Here is an 18,728-nt window from a genome sequence, read left to right on the forward strand (position 1 = left end):
AAAAATATGTATTTATCTTTAATTTTCTAAAAACTGTTATGTAAATATTCTATAACCTCTTTTTAAAAACAGAAGGTGGAGGCTAACCTAGTGCTTTGCATTCTCTAAAACACCTGTATTAACAACTTCTTAACTCAGTTTCCCATTGGGTACCAGTTGAAGCTGTGATTTCAATAGAATTAGAAGAAAGCTGAACACAAGTAGAGAATGTAATTTTGTATTTTCATGTCTTAGAACAAGGAAGAGCAGGACCACAGTGGCCTAGTGGTGATGGGATATGGGAGCCAGGGGTGCTTCCTGCAGAAGAGAGGCCTTTCATTCAACAGAGAACATTAGCCGAGTGTTTCCAGTGCTGGGAGCTGGAAATGCAGAGGTGATTCAGACGCAATCCATTTCCCCCCGGAGCTCATGAGCAGAGTGGGGAAGGAACAAATATATAGACAGTCAGTTATAAAAATAGCAAGACCAGTGTCAAAATTGTGGCAATTCCAGCTGTTCTTGGAGCCTGAGGCAAGCCTGACTAGCCCTTCTGGGGGAGTGTCCAGGGCTGCTTCACTTAAGAAGTAGCCTTTGAAATGGATTGTAAACGGTAAGTGGATATTCCCTGGGTGAATGAGAGTAGGGAACAGCATTCTGGAGAAGATAAGAGGGTTCTTTCTCAGAGTGTGCAGTGATGTAAATTCAAGGTTCACTAATTCATGGGAGAAGAATTTTTGTAAAATTGGTGATCTAAGAACCAGAATAAGGTGTTTACAAATCCTGAGGCATTTAACTGTACCTTATTAACATCTAGATCATTACATAATCTTTTCCATGCCAAGGAAAAGCTGTGTGCCATTGTGTCTTTTCTAGTCTGATGTTTGCCCATCGTCCACGATCATGGAGGGAAATGCCTATTAGATTTGCTGACTTCGGAGCTCTTCACAGGAATGAGCCGTTGGGAACTTTGAGTGGCTTGACCCGAGTCAGGCGCTTCCAGCAGGATGACGCTCACATCTTCTGCACTGTGGAGCAGGTAAACGGGGACACGGGGGAGGCGTGGTCAGCACAGGTCCCATGTGCTGCCTTGGACAGATCGCTGAGTCTTTCAGAGTCACTGTGAAATGTGTTGTTCAGTCTAGTCTCTGAGGGCCCATCAGCTCCAACATTTTGTGATTCTCTAATTTGGGTCATAGATCAGTAATCTCATGACATGAAAAAGTTTTTTTCGAACATAATTTATTTTATTATAAAGGAACCTAATTCTCTGAAAATTCGAAGTTCTGTTTGATGCTATTTAAAAATTTTTAACAATCAATCACTGACAGAAATAAAAAGTAAAGATAATTTTATTATTATACATTGGAACATAAATCACATTGTTGTTTATCTATTTTATGTAAAGTAGTGTGTGTCTGTTAATCCCAAACTCCTAATTTATTCCCCTTTGGTAACCATAAGTTATTTTCTGTGTCTGTGAGTCTGTTTCTGTTTTGTAAATAAGTTCATTTGTATCATTTTTTAGATTCCACATATAAATGATATGATTTTTGTCTTTCTCTGTCTGACTCACTTCACTTAGTATGATAAACTCTAGGTTCATCCATGTTGCTGCAAATAGCAATATTTCATTCTCTTTTATAGCTGGGTACTATTCTGTTGTGTGCATATATATATATGTATACACACCACATCTTCTTTATCCATTCATCTGTCCATGGACACTTAGGTTGCTTACATGCCTTGGCTGTTGTAAATAGTGCTGCTGTGAACATTGGGGTGCATGTATCTTTTTGAATTAGAGTTTTGATCTTTTCTGGATATTTGTCCAGGAGTGGGATTGCTGAATCATATGGCAACTCTATTTTTAGCTTTTTAAGGAAGCTTCATACTGTTCTCCATGGTGACTGCACCAGTTTACATTCCTGCCAATGGTGTAGGAGGGTTCCATTTTCTCCACACCCTCTCTAGCACTTATTATTTTGTTGACTTCTTGATGATGGCCATTCTGACCAGTGTGAGGTGATACCTCATTGTAGTTTTGATTTGCACTTCTCTAATAATTAGTGATGTTGAGCATCTTTTCATGTGCCTGTTGGCCATCTGTATGTCTTCTTTGGAGAAATGTCTATTTAGGTCTTCTGCCATTTTTTGATTGGGTTGTTTGTTTTTCTTGACATGAAATTTATTATTATTTTTTTAAGTTTCCTGCAATTTTATTAACTTAAGTACATTAAGTGGACTGTTTTAAGGGGGTTGGTGGAATTTTGGATGTGTTTGTTTTTCAGTATTGCCTAGAAGTTAGTGTTTACTTTTTCAGGATTTCATGTTAATTCAAATTAAAATTGTCATGCAAAGGACCACTATCAAATGGTTTGACCTAATAGACAGTTATAGAACCCTCCAATCAATAACAGCAGAGTATACATTCTTTGAAAGTGCACACAGAACATTTACCAAGGTAGACCATATTCTGGGCCATAAAATGAGTCTCAATAAATTTAAAGGGATTCAGTTTGTACCAAATACGTTCTCTGGCCGCAGTGAAATTGAAGTAGAAATCAATAACAGAAAGCTATCTGGAAAATCTCCAAATATTTGGAAGGTGAATCATACACTACTAAATAACCCATGTGTCAAATAAGAAATCAAAGGGAGGGCTTTCCTGGTGGCGCAGTGGTTAAGAATCCGCCTTCCAATGCAGTGGACAAGGGTTCGAGCCCTGGTCTGGGAAGATCCCACATGCCACGGAGCAGCTAAGCCCGTGCACCACAACTACTGAGCCTGCACTCTAGAGCCCATGAGCCACAACTACTGAGCCCGCGTGCCTAGAGCCCATGCTCCACAACAAGAGAAGCCACCACAATGAGAAGCCCGCACACCACAATGAAGAGTAGCCCCCAGTCGCAGCAACCAGAGAAAACCCGCGCACAGCAATGAAGACCCAATGCAGCCAAGAATAAATAAATACATAAATAAATAAATTTAAAAAAAAAAGGAATCAAAGGGAAATTAGAAAATATTGTCCAGTTAACCCTTGAACAACACAACAATATCAATAAAAACCAAAGGCTGGTTCTCCTAGAAGATCAATAAGATTCATAAACCTTTAGTTTTGTTGGAGAAAAAAGAGAAGATACTAATTAAAAACATTAGGACTGGGGACTTCCCTGGTGGTCCAGTGGTTAGGATTCTGCACTCTCACTGCATGGGGCCCGGGTTTGATCCCTGGTCGGGGAACTAAGATCCCACAAGCTGCATGGCGCAGCCAAAAAAAAAAAGGAAAGAAAAAGAAAAAAAATATTAGGACTGAGAGAAGTGACATTACTACAGATCCTGTAGATATTAAAAGGGTAATAAGGCAGTATTATGAACAAGCTTATGCCAGTAAATTTGACAAATTAGATGAAATGGACAAATTCTTTGAAAAACACAAACTACCAAACTTTACTCAAGGAGAAATAGATAATCTGAGTAGCCCTGTGTTTATTAAAGAAGTTGAATTGGTAGTTAACAACATTTCCACAAAGAAAACTCCAGGCCCAGAAGGAATCACTAGTGAATTCTACCAAACACTTAAAGAAGAAATCATACCAATTCTACTCATCCCTGCCAGGCATTAACAGGGATCTCCCCACACCCACCCCGTAATGTCAGTGGAGACTAAGTGGGAGCCTGGACTTCCACCCTCACCTGGCAGTCACAAGGTGCCTCTTCCACTTCCTGCTTGAGTGGAGAGACAAAACTTCTACTACCACTCCACAGTAATGAGGCCGTGCACCCTGGGGGTTGCTAAAGGCCATGTGAGGAGCAGTACCAAGATACCCCTGCCTCTCCCAGCTGAGGTGTTATCAGAGGAAACCTACTAAGGTGCAGAACTCCTACTCACCCAGCAGTAATGAGGAGCCTCTGCCTCCCTTGCGGTCCCCAGTGGGAAACCCAGACATCTGCTCCGGCTTTGCAATAACCAGGCAGTACTGCTCCCTCCCTGTTGGAGCAGAGTCAGTGGACGCCAGCTAAAATGAAGAGTTTAAATAAAATCCAAAGTCTTATAATATCCAAAATATCTAGATTTCAGAAATCAAAAATCAATCATCACGTCAAGAACAAGGAAAATCTCAACTTGAATGACAAAGGGCAGTATAGGAGCACTGATGTGGACATGGCAGGGATATTAGAATTATCTGATGAGAATCTTAAAGAAGCCATCATAAAAATGCTTTAATAAGCAATTACAAGCACATTTGGAACAAATGAAAAAATAGACAGTCTCAGGAAAGAAATAGAAGATATAAAGAAGAACCAAATGGAAATTTTAGAACTGAAAAATGTAATAACCGAAGTATTCAGTGGATGGATTCCTGAGCAGAATGGAGGAGGCAGAGAAAAGAATCAGTGAACTTGAAGACACCAGTAGAAATGACACCATGTGAAAAACAGACAGAAAAGAGACGGAAAGAAAAATGAACAGAACCTCAGAGACGAGTGGGACTATAACAGAATGCCTAATATTTATGTCACCAGAGTTCTGGAATAGTTCTGAAAATAGTTCTGGAAATGTAGGGTGGAGGTGAAAAAGTACTCAAAGAGGTAATGGCTGAAAACTGGCCAAATTTGGCAAAAAACATAAGCTTACAGATTCAAGTAGCTGAGAAAGTCCACACAGGATAAACCCAAAGAAATTCACACCAAGACACATCATAGCCAAACTTCTGAAAGCTAAAGAAAAACAAAAAAATTTGAAAACAGTGAGAAAGAAATGATACCTTACCATTAAGGAAAAAAAAAAACCAACAAACAGATTTCTTATCAAAAACAAAACAAAACAGGCCAGAAGGAAGTGGCACAGCATTTTCCAAATGCTGAAATAACTGTTAACCCAAAATTCTATATCCAGAAAAAATGTCTTTATGGAATGAAGGTGAAATCAAGACATTAGACCTACCTTAGAAGAATGGCTATAGGAATTTCTCTGAAGAGAAAGGAAATGATAAAAGGAAGAGTCTTGGAACATTAAGAAGGAAGAAAGAACAACTGTAAAAGTAAAACATGGTTAAATACAATAAATATTCCTTTTCCTTTTCCTTTTTCTCTTGAGTTTTCTGAGTTGTGTTTGACGGTTGAAGCAAAAATTATATCACCACTGGGGAAACCTGAGTAAATGGTACCACAGTCTTATTTCTTACAAATGCATGTGAATCTCAAAAAGTTAAAGTTTAAAAAATGGGCAAAAAGATTTGACCATTCAAATGGTCAAAGAATATATACAGAAGAAGATACATATCTAAGGAGATGGCAGATGGCAAAGAAGGACATGAATGATGACAGATGACAGATGGCAAAGAAGGACCTGAATAAGGGGTGCAAGATGATCAGTCACTAAGGAGATGAAGATTGAAACCGTAAGGAGCTGCCTCTACACCAACTAGAATGGTTAAAACGTAAAAGGCTGACTCTGACACGTGTTGGGAGTGTGGAGGGGATGGACTTCTCACGCACTGGTTGTGGAAATGGAAGACAGCACAGTCACTTTGGAAACCAGTTTGGCAGTTTCTTAAAAAGTGAAGCAGAGACTTCCCTGGTGGCGCAGTGGTTAAGACTCCACGCTCTCAAAGCGGGGCACGGGTTCTATCCCTGGTCAGGGAACTATATCCCACATGCATGCCGCAACTAAAGATCCCACACACCCCAACGAAGATCACACGTGCGGCAACGAAGATCCTGTGTGCCACAACTAAGACCCAGCACAGCCAAATAAGTAAATAAATAATTTTTTTCTTTAAAGTAAAGCACACACCTACCATATGTCCCAGCCATCTTACTCCTTTTCCTTTTCCAAGAGAAAAAGAAAGCACATGTCCATACAAAGACTTGTCCACACGTGTTCATAGCAACTTTATTTGAAATAGCCAAAATATAGAAACAGCCCAATGACAGGTGAGCGTATAAAGGAACAGTGGTATATCCATACAGTGGAAAACCACTCAGCAAGAAAAAAGAATGATCTATTGATGCACACAACAGTATGAATGAATCTTGAAATAATTCTACTGAGTGTAAAAAGCCAGACAGAAAAAAGAGCAAGGGCTGCATGATTCCACTGATGAAAATCCCGAAACCTAATCCCTGGTGACACACAGATCCTTACTTGTCCCCTCTCTCTACGTCTCTGTTTTTGCTGCCCCATCTCGTCCGCACTTAGATGTGCTTGTCTTTCTCCCTGTTAAGGATGCTGTCTCAGCCTCACAGCCCTGGCCCTGCTCTTCTCACCCTGCGCTCTCTGGCTTCAGTGCCTCTCCTACCTCTGCTGCGTCTCAGCTGTCCCCCCTGAGCTTCAAGCCCTCCAGGGGCTGGGGGACATGTCTGCTTGGCCATCACAAACACCCTTGCATTGGCCAGGCCCAGGTTGGCCCCTCTTCTGCCTTTCACACCACGTCCTCCTCGTCTCAGCGATGCACCAGCACCCTCTCCATGGCCCAGGCCAGGAACCCAGGTGTCCTTTGGTTTTCACTTCTCATGTCCAGTTTATCACAAGCCCTATTGATCACCCTTCTTAAATATATTATTCTTGAATAAGTTCATTCATTCCTGAATTCCCAGCATCCAGCACAGTGCTGACAATATAGGCAATTACTATCTGTTAGTGAGCGAAAGGACAGGTATCCTGCAAACGCATCTGATTCCCTGCATTCCAGCCGCTTCTGTTTCAAGCTGCCATCCTCTTGCTCCTGAAGGATCCCAACAGCTTCCTAATGGGCTGCTCTTCTCGTCTTGCCAGTCTTTTTCCCATACTTCAGACAATCACATTGAACTGTGTTAGTCCACTGCTGAAACCTCCACTGGTTCTCCATTGCTCTCAGGCTAAAAAGTGCAGACATTACCCTGGCTTTGAAAGCACTGCATTTTCTCTGGCCCCGGCCTGCCTCTATCCTGACTGTCTGCCATGCTCCCTCTGTGCCGTCTGTCCCGCAGCTTCCCACGGCTGTCCTGCCCTGGCCCACTCCTCCATCCTGTGGGTCTTCACCCTCAGTGTTTCCTCTGCTCCGGGAGCTCCTGCCCTGCCTCCGTGGAGAACGCTTAACCTCTCCTCTGGCTGCAGCTTGGCCATCACTTCCTCTGGACAGCCGCCCTTCCTCCTGTGTGGCATTGTGCACGGAGAGGTACCCTCGCCTGGGTCTTCGCCCAGCCCTGCGCTGGACCATGGGGGCCTCCAGCAGCCTGTGTGCATTGGCACCTGGCGGGCGTCCCGTGAATATTCGAGTAAGGAAAAGACAACAACCCGAACAGTGCCATTGACTATAGTAAAAGCACGCTTTATTTCTATCTGACAAGAAGAATGTTTTTTAATGCCATAAATAGGTTTAAATTTGGTGTTATTTAAGGTTTTTCATTTGCTCTAATTTCAGATTGAAGAAGAAATAAAAGGGTGTTTGCAGTTTTTGCAGTCTGTTTACTCAACATTTGGCTTCTCCTTTCAATTAAGTTTGTCAACAAGACCTGAAAACTTTCTAGGGGAGGTTGAGATATGGGATGAAGCTGAAAAGGTAGGGAGAAACCAAGTGTTACCCTTCATTTTTGTGAATATGGAAAATACCTTGCATGAGGATGCGATGCTTTGCAATGGAAATTTAAAATTGGAAGTTCTGGGATAAATGTGCCCATTGTAGAATGTTGTTAATCCAGTTTTCTTCAAAACAATGATAAGAGCAGTACCTTACATTTGCTTCACACTTTAGTTTATATCAGGTTTTCATTTATACTCTTTTCAGTGCTGGTCACTAATAACCAATTTCATAAGTTTTTAAAGAAATTCTCTGGCTCCTTCTTCAGCAGCTCTGGTTTGGCCTCTGCCACTGGAACTGATGTAGGTCCATCAGCTCCTTGGAGCTGGATTAACCTCAAACCTCTCTTGGGGGCTTCCCTGGTGGCGCAGTGGTTAAGAACCCGCCTGCCAATGCAGGGGACACGGGTTCGAGCCCTGGTCCGGGGAGATCCCACATGGCGCGGAGCAACTAAGCCCGTGTGCCACAACTACTGAGCCTGCGCTCTAGAGCCCCCATGAGCCACAACTACTGAGCCCACGCACCTAGAGCCCATGCTCCGCAACAAGAGAAGCCACCGCAATTAGAAGCCCGTGCACGCAACAAAGAGTAGCCCCCACTCGCCGCAACTAGAGAAAGCCCGCGCACAGCAACAGAGACCCAATGAAACCAAAAATAAATAATAAATAAATTAATTAAAAAAAAAAAAAACCTCTCTTGGGTTCCACTTTCCCAGAGTTGCAGTGAGTCATTAGATCCCTAAGAATATTCCAGCCCCTCCCACATAAGCACAAGCAAACTGATGTGTCCGAAGCCCAGCACGTCCCACAGTCTAGACGCTAGTGGTCTTGGGAGCCAGAGACCTGGCATGCGTGGGGCAGGACAGACAGCAGGGAGAAGAAGTGCCGGGCAGTGTCCCCGGGCCAGGCCTGGGAGTGGCGGTTCCAGCTCTGCCCAGACGTCCCCTCTTCCCAGACCTTGTGTCAACCCAAAGCTTTCTTGGCCTCGGCCCCTCCCATCTGGCCTTCCTATCCTGGTGTCCCCAGGGAGAGGACAGAGCAGTGGACGCAGTGACCTCTGCTGTATGCTCTTCCCCCAAACCTGGCCTTTCTTTCACTTTTAATTCCCTGGGAGCCCCTACTATCGCTGTTACCTGCTGTAGCAGGCCCTTGTTTTGTCTGAGAACATGGGTCACAGTCTCTTCTCCCTTCAGAAACAAAGTTGGGGGAGGGCAGCTCCAGCTTGTGAAGTTCATCTGTGAAGGTGGCCTTCCCAGCCCTGAGCACAAGGGAAGCCTCTTCAGGAGGGTTGAGTCCCTGAGGGACCCCCTGGGGTCTGGCCAGGAGCAGCTCCTGACCTGCTCTGACTGAGGCCCTGGAGGAGGCTTTCTGGGTGACGCTGGCCTGGCCCAAGACACCACCACTGCTTTCCTTCCCTGTTGGGCGCTTCACTCCCAAATGTTCTCCCCCCTCACGGCTCCAGTGTGCTGGGGCGATGGCGGGAGTCTGGCTGCTGTTGTGACAGTCTTGTGGCCAGGGCCTTAGGGATGCCTGGGTGCTTCCCAGAGAAGCTGTTTTCACAGGGAGTGGCCGGAAGACTCAAAGAGCCCTATCACTAATGCTCGTGTGCACACCCCGTCACCGTCAGTGTGGAGCGGCCTCACTGTGAGCTAACTTGGGTGACTTTACGTGGCTTAGTCTGGAGACCAGAGTGGGCCTCCCGCTTCCACAGCCTCTGTGTCCCAAGGGGCCCTGCCCACCAGCTGCAGGCACAGAGGTGGGGGAGAAGCAAGAGCGAGTGCAAGGCCTGTCCCCCGGTCTTCTGAGCACAGAGTGCACGAGGAGCAAGGCCACATCTTGCTTGCCTATTACGGCGTGGAGGCGCCTCCTGAAAGGAGCTGGAGAGAGTAGGGCACAGGGGGCCTGCACCGTGGAAGTGCCCAAAGTACCCCTCTATCACTTACCTGGAATTCAGTGGAACAGTTTAGTAAGTTATCTTTTTTCTCCCAATTAAAATGTGTATGTTTCTTGAGAGTAAGCACCATCTTAATTTTCTTTATGTAGTCCTTGCTCAGTAGTTTATTGAATGTGAAAGAGGTTCAATAAGTATATGGTGATTAAGTGTAAGTAATGTTCTCTTCTTATTAAAAAAATAGCAACTACAGAATAGCTTGATGGAATTTGGGAAACCATGGAAGATGAACCCGGGAGATGGAGCATTTTATGGTCCTAAAGTAAGTAGGCCATAGGCTTCAAAAAAAGTAAAATTTAAAAGAAAAATAAAACCTGTCTCTAAGCAAACATCATTTAATTTACAGATTGATATAAAAATCAAGGATGCTATTGGCAGATACCATCAGTGTGCTACAATTCAGCTGGACTTCCAACTGCCTGTAAGATTTAATCTTACATATGTTAGGTGAGTGATTGAATGTGATAAATAATGTAGGACTCATATCTTAATTATTGTCATTTGAGCATTAGCAGTACGGAAACAAGCGTCAGTGAATGTCTGTCTGTGTGCAAGATACTCAGTATATATTTGTTTACCTGCTTGTAATCTAGTTGGAGGTCAGCTTTAGTTTTCTGGTTAGAGCTATGAACAAAGGACGTGGAAACATGACCCAAACAGGGAAATCTCCCTGAGGCAGAGGGAGAGACTTCGAAAAGGGCTGACCCTGGGTCTGTGTCTTAAAGATGATATTTACCAGGGAAAGCAGAGGAAAAAAGGCAGTTTCATAACTGCAAACCAACAACTTCTTTAAAAAATTTTTTCTTAACTCACAGTAAAGTTGACTTTGTGTGTATATGTGTGTGTGTGTACAGTTCTGTAAGTTTTAACATCGTATAGAGTGGTGTGCCCACCACCACGATTGTGATTCCATCAGGCAAGCAAATCCCTGTGCTGTTCCTTTACAGTCACACTCTCCTCCCACCCCAGCCCTGGGCAGCCACTGACCTCCTCTCCATCACTTTCCCAGAATTCCACACAAGTGGGATCATACTGTATATCACCTTTTGAGGGTGGCTCATCCTATCAAGGGTCAATGTGACTTGTCACCAGTGATGTAACCTCCATCACTTGGTTAAAATAAAGTTTGCCAGATTTCCCCACTGCAGAGTTACTGTTATTCCCTTTCCATAATCTGTTTTTTTGGAATTGAGATTTTCCTGGTGATGAATATGCTGAGTAGTTTTGAATTGCATCCCAGACATTGTTAATATTATATTGTGAGATGCTGGGTCTTGTTTAAATCCTAAGGGGATTGTTGACTTTTTAGCAGTCATTCTGCCTGGGCAGGTTCAGGCTGTAATTTCTAACCCGCCTTCTGTGGTTCCAACGTCAGCTCAGTTTTCTGAGCCTATACAGTCGGCCCTCTGTATCCGTATCTGTATCCATATCCGTTAAGCCCATGGATATGGAGGGCCGACTGGGCTCACTGTACCAGCCATTGTATATAAGGGATATGAGCATCTGTGGATCTTGGCCTCAGCGAGGCCTCCTGTCCTGTGTGCACCACCCAGGGGCCAGGTCCCACAGTCCAATTCTCAAGCCTTTTATGTGCTGTTAGGGTCGGATCCAAGCATGTGCAATGAGAGGTGAGGCCAGCCGAGCTCATACACCCCTTTATGGGGCAGCTCTTCTGCGCCCCCTGCTCTCTGTATTTCCCGGACACTTTTTGGTTCCCTGAAGTCCCTTTCTGTAGTCCTGTGGCCAGAACGCTGGGCTTTAGCTTCCCTGCTCCGCATGCTGTTTCCAGGGCTATCTGTGTCAGAGGCCAGGCATCAGGAGGCCAGCCAGAGAGAGAGAGCACAGGGATTCACGTACGCTTGGGATCACAGCTGTTCTGGTCGGAGAGAAGGATCCCCTTCCTTGGAGTTTTAGGTGCCTGTTTAGTCTCTGTGCCACTGTAGGAATGCTGGGGGCTGGAGGAAGAGAGGACAAAAAAGAAACAGAAGAAAACTCCAGGACGTCCCCCACCCCCACTTTTTCTGAAACTTAGCAGTTATTTTCTGGCTCTTGGCCAGAAAGTGAGGATTTCTCTTGAAGCTTTTCCTGTCTGCACCTGGTATGTATTCTTGCGTGTGGGCTGTCTTTGAGTCCAGGCCACACAAACTGGAAGACAAAATGACAAAAAACTAAGTGCAGTTTGGTGGCACTTCAGATTCTGGCCTTCTTCGGCAATCCCCCGGCACCAGTCACTCCTCCCAGCCCTCGGGTGGCTGTTCTACATGTTCTCTCCAGGGTCCACGTCTGCGTTCAGCAAGAGAGTCAGGTGTGGCATGCTTACTTCATTCTGCCTGGAACCAGCTTCTTTTTAAAGACCATTCCACTGACTTGAATTAGACAAAAATCACAACATCATTTCTTTAAACTCTCCTCTTCTCACCATGTCCAGTTTTAGATGTGGTGTTAATTAGATAATGTGTTGAGATCTCTTTCACTCAAGATTATTAATTTAAAAAGGAAAAATTATTGGCATATTTTAAGTCTAATAATTTTTAATAGAATATTTTCCTAATAAGATTCTTATAATAAATGAACAACCACCGATTTCCCAGAGTGTAGGATTTTATGCAGTGATCTCAATGTATGTTCAACCAACAAAAATTTTATTTTGGATTCTCCAACTTGTGTTTTGATTAATGGTTATAGAGCTACACTCAGAGTTACATCCTGTGAGAAGGTAAAGAGCTGAAGAATAGTTGAAGTGTTCATACAGGGAGTTACATCAGGACATGAGAATAATAAAAATTCTCAAAGGTTAAAGGGGAAAGCACGGAACTTTCAAGAATAAATTCAGGCCTTTTGGAAAAGATGGTGTCTTAAGTTCATATTTGCAAAATCATCTTTCCCCAGTAACCTACCAAAATGAACAAAAAGAATTAGGGGTAGGGGGACTTTATGCCAAAATAACCCAACTAGTGCAACAAAATTTGAACATTACTAGCCATCCTAGGGGGATGTGGAGGAGCAGTAGATCAGGCAAGCCATCCACCCATCCATCCATCCACCCACCCAGCGACCCATCCACCCACCCATCCACCCACCCAGCAACCCATCCACCCACCCACCCACCCATCCACCAATCTATCCATCCATCCATCCATCCATCCATCCATCATCCTAGGTGTTGTGTGGACAGTGGGGACTGGAAAGCAGAAGTGGAAGCAGTGGTCCGTAGGCCAGCTAAGAGATGATGACAGAACATGGTGGCAGTGATACATAGAGATGAGAAAAGTGGAGGTATTTGGGGTATATTTTGGAGGTAGAACCAATGCGATCTGTTTGTGGCTTAGATATGAGGGGAGAAGAGGGAGGAGCAGCGAGGTCATCACCTTGATCAAGTAAGTTTTTTACCCAAGAAAGCAGGGGTGGTTTGGGACTTCCCTGGCGGTCCAGTGCTTAAGACTCCACACTCCCAATGCAGGGGGCCTGGGTTTGGATCCCTGGTCAGGGAACTAGATCCCGCATGCCACAACTAAGAGCCCACATGCCGCAACTAAAGATCCCTGTGTGCCGCAACTAAAGATTCCACATGCTGCCAGGAAGATCCCGCACACAGCAACCGCAGCTAAGACCCAGGTGCAGCCAAATAAATAAATATTAAAAAAAAAAAGAAAGCAGGGGTGGTTTAACATTACGAAGCGTATTGTCACCCATTACCTTCAACAGCGCTGAAAGGCATTGGATGAAGTGTAACATTCATTCCTGTGAGAGGAACAGAAATAAAGTTTCCTGTAATGGTAAGGAGTATTTATTAGAAAACAACAATAACATCTCGACTTAGTTGAGAAGATGGTGACTAGCCTATTTGTACTCTTACTCACAATTGTTCTGGGATATGTAGACATATTGAAATAAAGAGCCAAATTTTCATTATATGTAGATGCTAAGATGTCTAGAAATCCAATAGAATCAGATGGAGAAAAATTAAAACTGATAATAAAGTAAGGTACCTAGCAATAAGGTCAAAACGCAAACATCAATTTGCTTTCATATATATTAGCAACAACCTGCTAAGAAGTGCAATGGAAAAAAAATTTTAGAAACAGTAACAACAACAATAACAACAAAAACCAACAACAGTAACAACAAAAACCAAGCGAAGGGGCTTCCCCAGTGGTGCAGTGGTTAAGAATCCGCCTGCCAATGCAGGGGACACCGGCTCGAGCCCTGGTCTGCGAAGATCCCACGTGCAGCGAAGCAACTAATCCTGTGCGCCACAACTACTGAGCCTGTGCTCTAGAGCCTGTGAGCCACAACTACTGGGCCCATGTGCCACAACTACTGAAGCCCATGTGCCTAGAGCCTGTGCTGCACAACAAGAGAAGCCACCACAGGGGTTCCCTGGTGGCGCAGTGGTTGAGAGTCTGCCTGCCAATGCAGGGGACACGGGTTCGTGCCCTGGTCTGGGAAGATCCCACATGCCACGGAGCAGCTAGGCCCGTGAGCCGCAACTACTGAGCCTGCGCGTCTGGAGCCTGTGCTCCGCAACGGGAGAGGCCGCAACAGTGAGAGGCCCGCGCACCGCAATGAAGAGTGGCCCCCGCTCGCCGCAACTGGAGAAAGCCCTCGCACAGAAACGAAGACCCAACACAGCGAAAACTAAATAAATAAATAAAATTAATAAGAGGATTCCCAGCCATTGGTCACTGGGGATGCTTAAAAAAAAAAAGAGAGAGAAGCCACCACAATGAGAAGCCTGCGCACCTCAATGAAGAGTAGCCTCTGCTCGCCACAACTAGAGAAAGCCCGTGCGCAGCAATGAAGACCCAACACAGCCAAAAATAAATAAATAAAATAAACTAAAAAAAAAAAAAAGCAAAATATCTAGGAATAAACTTAACAAGAAATATAAATATATAATATTTATTTGAAATATATACCATAAAACTTTATCAAAGGCAAAAAAAAACAGTTGTTTAAATGAAGATTCACACCACTGTTGGAATGGGAAGAATCAATATTGTGAAGATACTAATTCTCTTCAAACGTATCTCTAAATCTAATGTAATTCCAACTAAATCCGTGAGGATTGTTTGGGGGAACTTGTCATTAATTCTAACGTTTACCTGAAAGTATAGATGTGTAAGCATAGTTTAGGTCACTCTTTGCCCTTCTTTAGACCTGATTTTAATTCTTTTAAAATAAATGATGGGACAGAAATTTCTGGTACCCAGGGGCCTGTGAAAGGATCATGCTGCTTCTCTTTCATTCCCTACACAGGCAACATTATGTGACATTCAGGAACATACCATGCTGTTTCCAGTTTGTAGAATGAATTATTTCTTCATATATCTGAGCAGGACTGGACTCAGGCCCCCCAGCCCCACCCCAAAGCTTCTGTAGGATCTGACAGAGGATTTGGCCTGCAGTCAGTCTGCCGTGGCTCTTAGCAGAAATGATTGGCAATGACGATGTCCAATGAAAACTCTTTTGAAGTGAGTTTAATGAATGAGTCTCTGTTTTTATTTGTCTGTTTGCCCTGTATGTATATGTGTTTTAGTAGTAACTAGCTGGTACAACGTTTAGATAAAAATTTATCCTAAGAACTTTGTAAGTATCACATATTATTACATTTGTTGCAATAATGTGAAATTTATCTTTCTGGGAAAAGTGTGCACAGATCTTGGAGTGCCTTACTTTATTACAATTAACAGTTGTAATTTGCTTTTTACATCTTTTTCTGAAAGGGAGGAGAGAATTCTCAAATGTAAGGAGAATGTCATGAAGGTTTCAGGTCTGTAAACGGAATTTGACCAGTGGACTTCTGGAACAAGTATCAGGAACATTTTGAAATATATCAGTAGTATGGGGGCATAGTGTTTACAATATGGCAGTGTGTTTACAGTGGATGGTGTCAGGAATGGGTGCATTTGGACCAAACCAGATTGGCTGTGAGTTGACATTTGCTGATGCTGAGAAAGGGTTATGTGGGAGTTCATTATACTATTCTCTCTACTTTTGTATATGTTTTCAATATTCTCTAATAACTAATAACTTATATTAATTAAACAAGGTTGGTAAATTTTTTGCCAGCCACCGTGGTCATACCATTAACCCAAACTAATAGAATACCAACATATTCTATTAGAGAGTACAGAAACCCATTTTCTTTATTTTTGCAATGTCTTTGATAATTGTTCAATAAATTAGTGGTGAAGTAAGCCATAGTTCAAAATAAAGTTAATTTAAAAAATATGATTTGTAAGATTGCCTCTCAATATGAGTAAACTGGTAGTTTCGAATAAAGCTGGTAGTTTAGAATAATCAGTAGATTTGTAATAGAGATAGTGATCTAATATTACCTTGCTTTTTCCTAGATGATATATTTTATTTCCCTTTGGTTTGTAAAAGATACCATAGGGCTTCCCTGGTGGCACAGTGGTTAAGAATCCACCTGCCAATGCAGGGGACACGGGTTCAAGCCCTGGTCTGGGAAGATCCCACATGCCGCGGAGCAACTAAGCCCGTGCGCCACAACTACTGAAGCCTGCACGCCTAGAGCTCATGCTCTGCAACAAGAGAAGCCACCACAATGAGAAGCCCGGGCACCACAACGAAGAGTAGCCCCCGCTCGCTGCAACTAGAGAAAGCCCATGCGCAGCAACGAAGACCTAATGCAGCCAAAAATAAATAAATTTTAAAAATAATAAACTATTAGAAAAATAAAAAACATAATGCAAAATCTCTTTAATAAAAGATAAAAGGTACCATAATTTGAAAGAAAAAAACCCTTTATTTCTAATTAATGGCACTTTTATGTTTAAAGATAATTTATGAGTAATCTATTGTTTTACCTAGTTTGGGAAAATACCTTTTAAATATAAGGTAAGAAGATAAAGTTATTTATGAATCTTAAGAGAATAATTAACTGTATAATTTTCATTTTTTTAGTAAGGATGGGGATGATAAGAAGAGCCCTGTGATCATTCACCGAGCCATTTTGGGGTCAGTGGAAAGAATGATAGCCATTCTCTCAGAAAACTATGGAGGAAGATGGTAAGTGATATGGAAAAGAAAAGCTATATGTCTACTGTTCTTAAAAATCATGTCTAAAAGATGAAATTAATATGAAAAAATTGGTGGCTCTTGCCTTATAATTAGCAAGTATCCAAACAGCAAATAAAAATTTTTGTGGCATCTGCCAGACCAGAAAACAAAACAAAGAAAACAAAGGCAACGTGGCATACCACTATCATTTACCTTTTTGGGATCTCAGTAAAATTAGAGTAACCTTTTCACCTGTGTCAAACAAACCCCGCAAAGATCTAGCCGCTGGAACATATATGGCCCACACTCTCAGGGCACCGTCTCTAGCTGTACTGCCCTCCTTCCTTCCACTGTGCTGTTGACCTCACAGCCCTGTGACCACTGACTTAGGAGGAAACATGTAAGCCTGGTTCACACATGGCCCCAAAGCCAAAGAGAACCGCTGCAGTTTTCCAGCGGGATGGAGGGGGAAGGTGAATGCCCTGAGTGCAGGCTTTTGAGTGGTACGTCTGCTCATCCTCCGTGCCCGGAGGGAAAAGTGGCCAGACGTGTGGGTTACATTGATGCATGGGATCTGGTTATTGCTTTGGCCACAGGGTCAGAGACTTAAGAGATACTTAGGTTGGAAACCAGATGACAAGTCGATTTGGTATGTGGTTGGTCACTCAGAATAGGCCATGGGGATGGTATTGCCCGAGTCTGTGTCTGTCCCTTAGATTTTACTTGCAATCCTAGAGAAATATACTGAGGTGTCATGGGGGTGTCCAATCTATTACAAGTACAGAGAATCCAAAACTATAGATATGAATATGTGTGTGTGTGTGAATTAACATGTTTATATTTCTCTCTAGTTGATTCTGTTGTAAATAGTTAACATAGTGAGAGATGGTGGGTCTTGCAAGAGAGCAGTAGAACTAGGGGATCAGGAGATGGTGTGGGCACAACTCCCTGTAGAGACACAGTACCACCCTCCACAGTTTACACAGCAAGCCTTTGGACTTCTACCAAGTTGTGGTGGAAATCTCCCTGAGAAATAAAAATAGAAATGTTTAAAATGTGGCTCTCTTGAGTTGGTGGGGCTGAAGCAGGGGTGAGAACAGAGCTCAAAAAGATACATTTACTTTTCATTTTATAATCTGTATTTCATCATGTATATAATTACATTTGTCACATGTATTATTTTGCTTTTGTAATTTAAGAATAAGTATGTGAAAACATATATGCACAAAGTGCCATCTGGTAATAGTCCCCGTGCATTTCCTTCCACCTTCAAACTAAATATGCTGAAGAAAAAGGCAAACATTTCCCACATCAAACATTGCTTATACCCACCTTTCCATCTTTTAAAAAATTTTCATTTTGAGATAACTGTAGAATCATTTACAGAGGTCCAGCATACCTTTTACCAGTTTTCCCCAATGGTAACATCTTGCAGAACTGTATACAACGTAACTGGGGAGTGACAATCCACCAACCTTATCCAGGTCTTGAATTTGTGCACACGTGTAGATTGGTGTACCCGCCAGTCAAGGTACAGGACAGTTCCATTACTTATAAGGATCCCTCATGCTGCCGTTTATTTTATGGCCACACACCTCCTACCCCATCCCTGTCACCATCCTCCGGCAGCCACTCATCTGGTCTCCATCTTCATAATTTTGTAATTTCCAGAATGTTACATAAATGGAATCACAGCGTGCAGCCGTTTGAGACTGACTTTTTTCACTCCTTGGATGGAGTCGCCTTGAGATGCATCCGAGGCATCTCAAGTACCAGTCGTTGGCTCCCTTTCACTACTGATGGTGTTCTGTAGTGTGATGCACAGTTTGAGCATTCACTCGCTGAAGGGCATTTCGGATATTTCCAGTTTGGGGCTATTATACGTAAAGCTGCTATAAATGTTAGCGTGCAGGTTTTTGTGTGAACATGTTTCCATTTCTCTAGGATAAATACCCAGGAGAGTGGTTGCTGGGTCGTATGGTCAGTGATGTTTAGCCCTTTCATCTAGCTGCCAACCTGTTTTCCCTCCCTTTCCAATCAAAATGCCCAGTTTCCCCTTTTGTCTCCTCTATTGCCTTTTAATATAGTTTGCTTTACTTCCACACCCCTCTGCTGAACCTGCTCTCTTGTGAAGTCTTACTTAAAAAGAAAAAAAGAGTCTTTGGTTATTTTTTAATCTTGTAATAAATGGTCATTTTAAAAATACGTATT

At 43.0% G+C, this 18,728-nt stretch overlaps 1 protein-coding gene across 1 annotated transcript in view; it reads left to right on the plus strand.

Annotated features, from left to right (window-relative positions):
* Positions 1–18,728, plus strand: part of TARS3 (threonyl-tRNA synthetase 3) — a 50,884-nt gene that overhangs the window by 29,561 nt on the left and 2,595 nt on the right. Inside the window, exons 12-16 of the mRNA XM_068538187.1 lie at positions 853–1,015; positions 7,386–7,523; positions 9,676–9,753; positions 9,838–9,938; positions 16,422–16,526. Of these exons, the coding sequence (XP_068394288.1) occupies positions 853–1,015; positions 7,386–7,523; positions 9,676–9,753; positions 9,838–9,938; positions 16,422–16,526 (585 nt within the window). The remainder of the gene's footprint in view (positions 1–852; positions 1,016–7,385; positions 7,524–9,675; positions 9,754–9,837; positions 9,939–16,421; positions 16,527–18,728) is intronic.

This window comes from Eschrichtius robustus, chromosome 1 (genome assembly GCF_028021215.1).
Source record: "Eschrichtius robustus isolate mEscRob2 chromosome 1, mEscRob2.pri, whole genome shotgun sequence".
NCBI lineage: Eukaryota > Metazoa > Chordata > Mammalia > Artiodactyla > Eschrichtiidae > Eschrichtius > Eschrichtius robustus.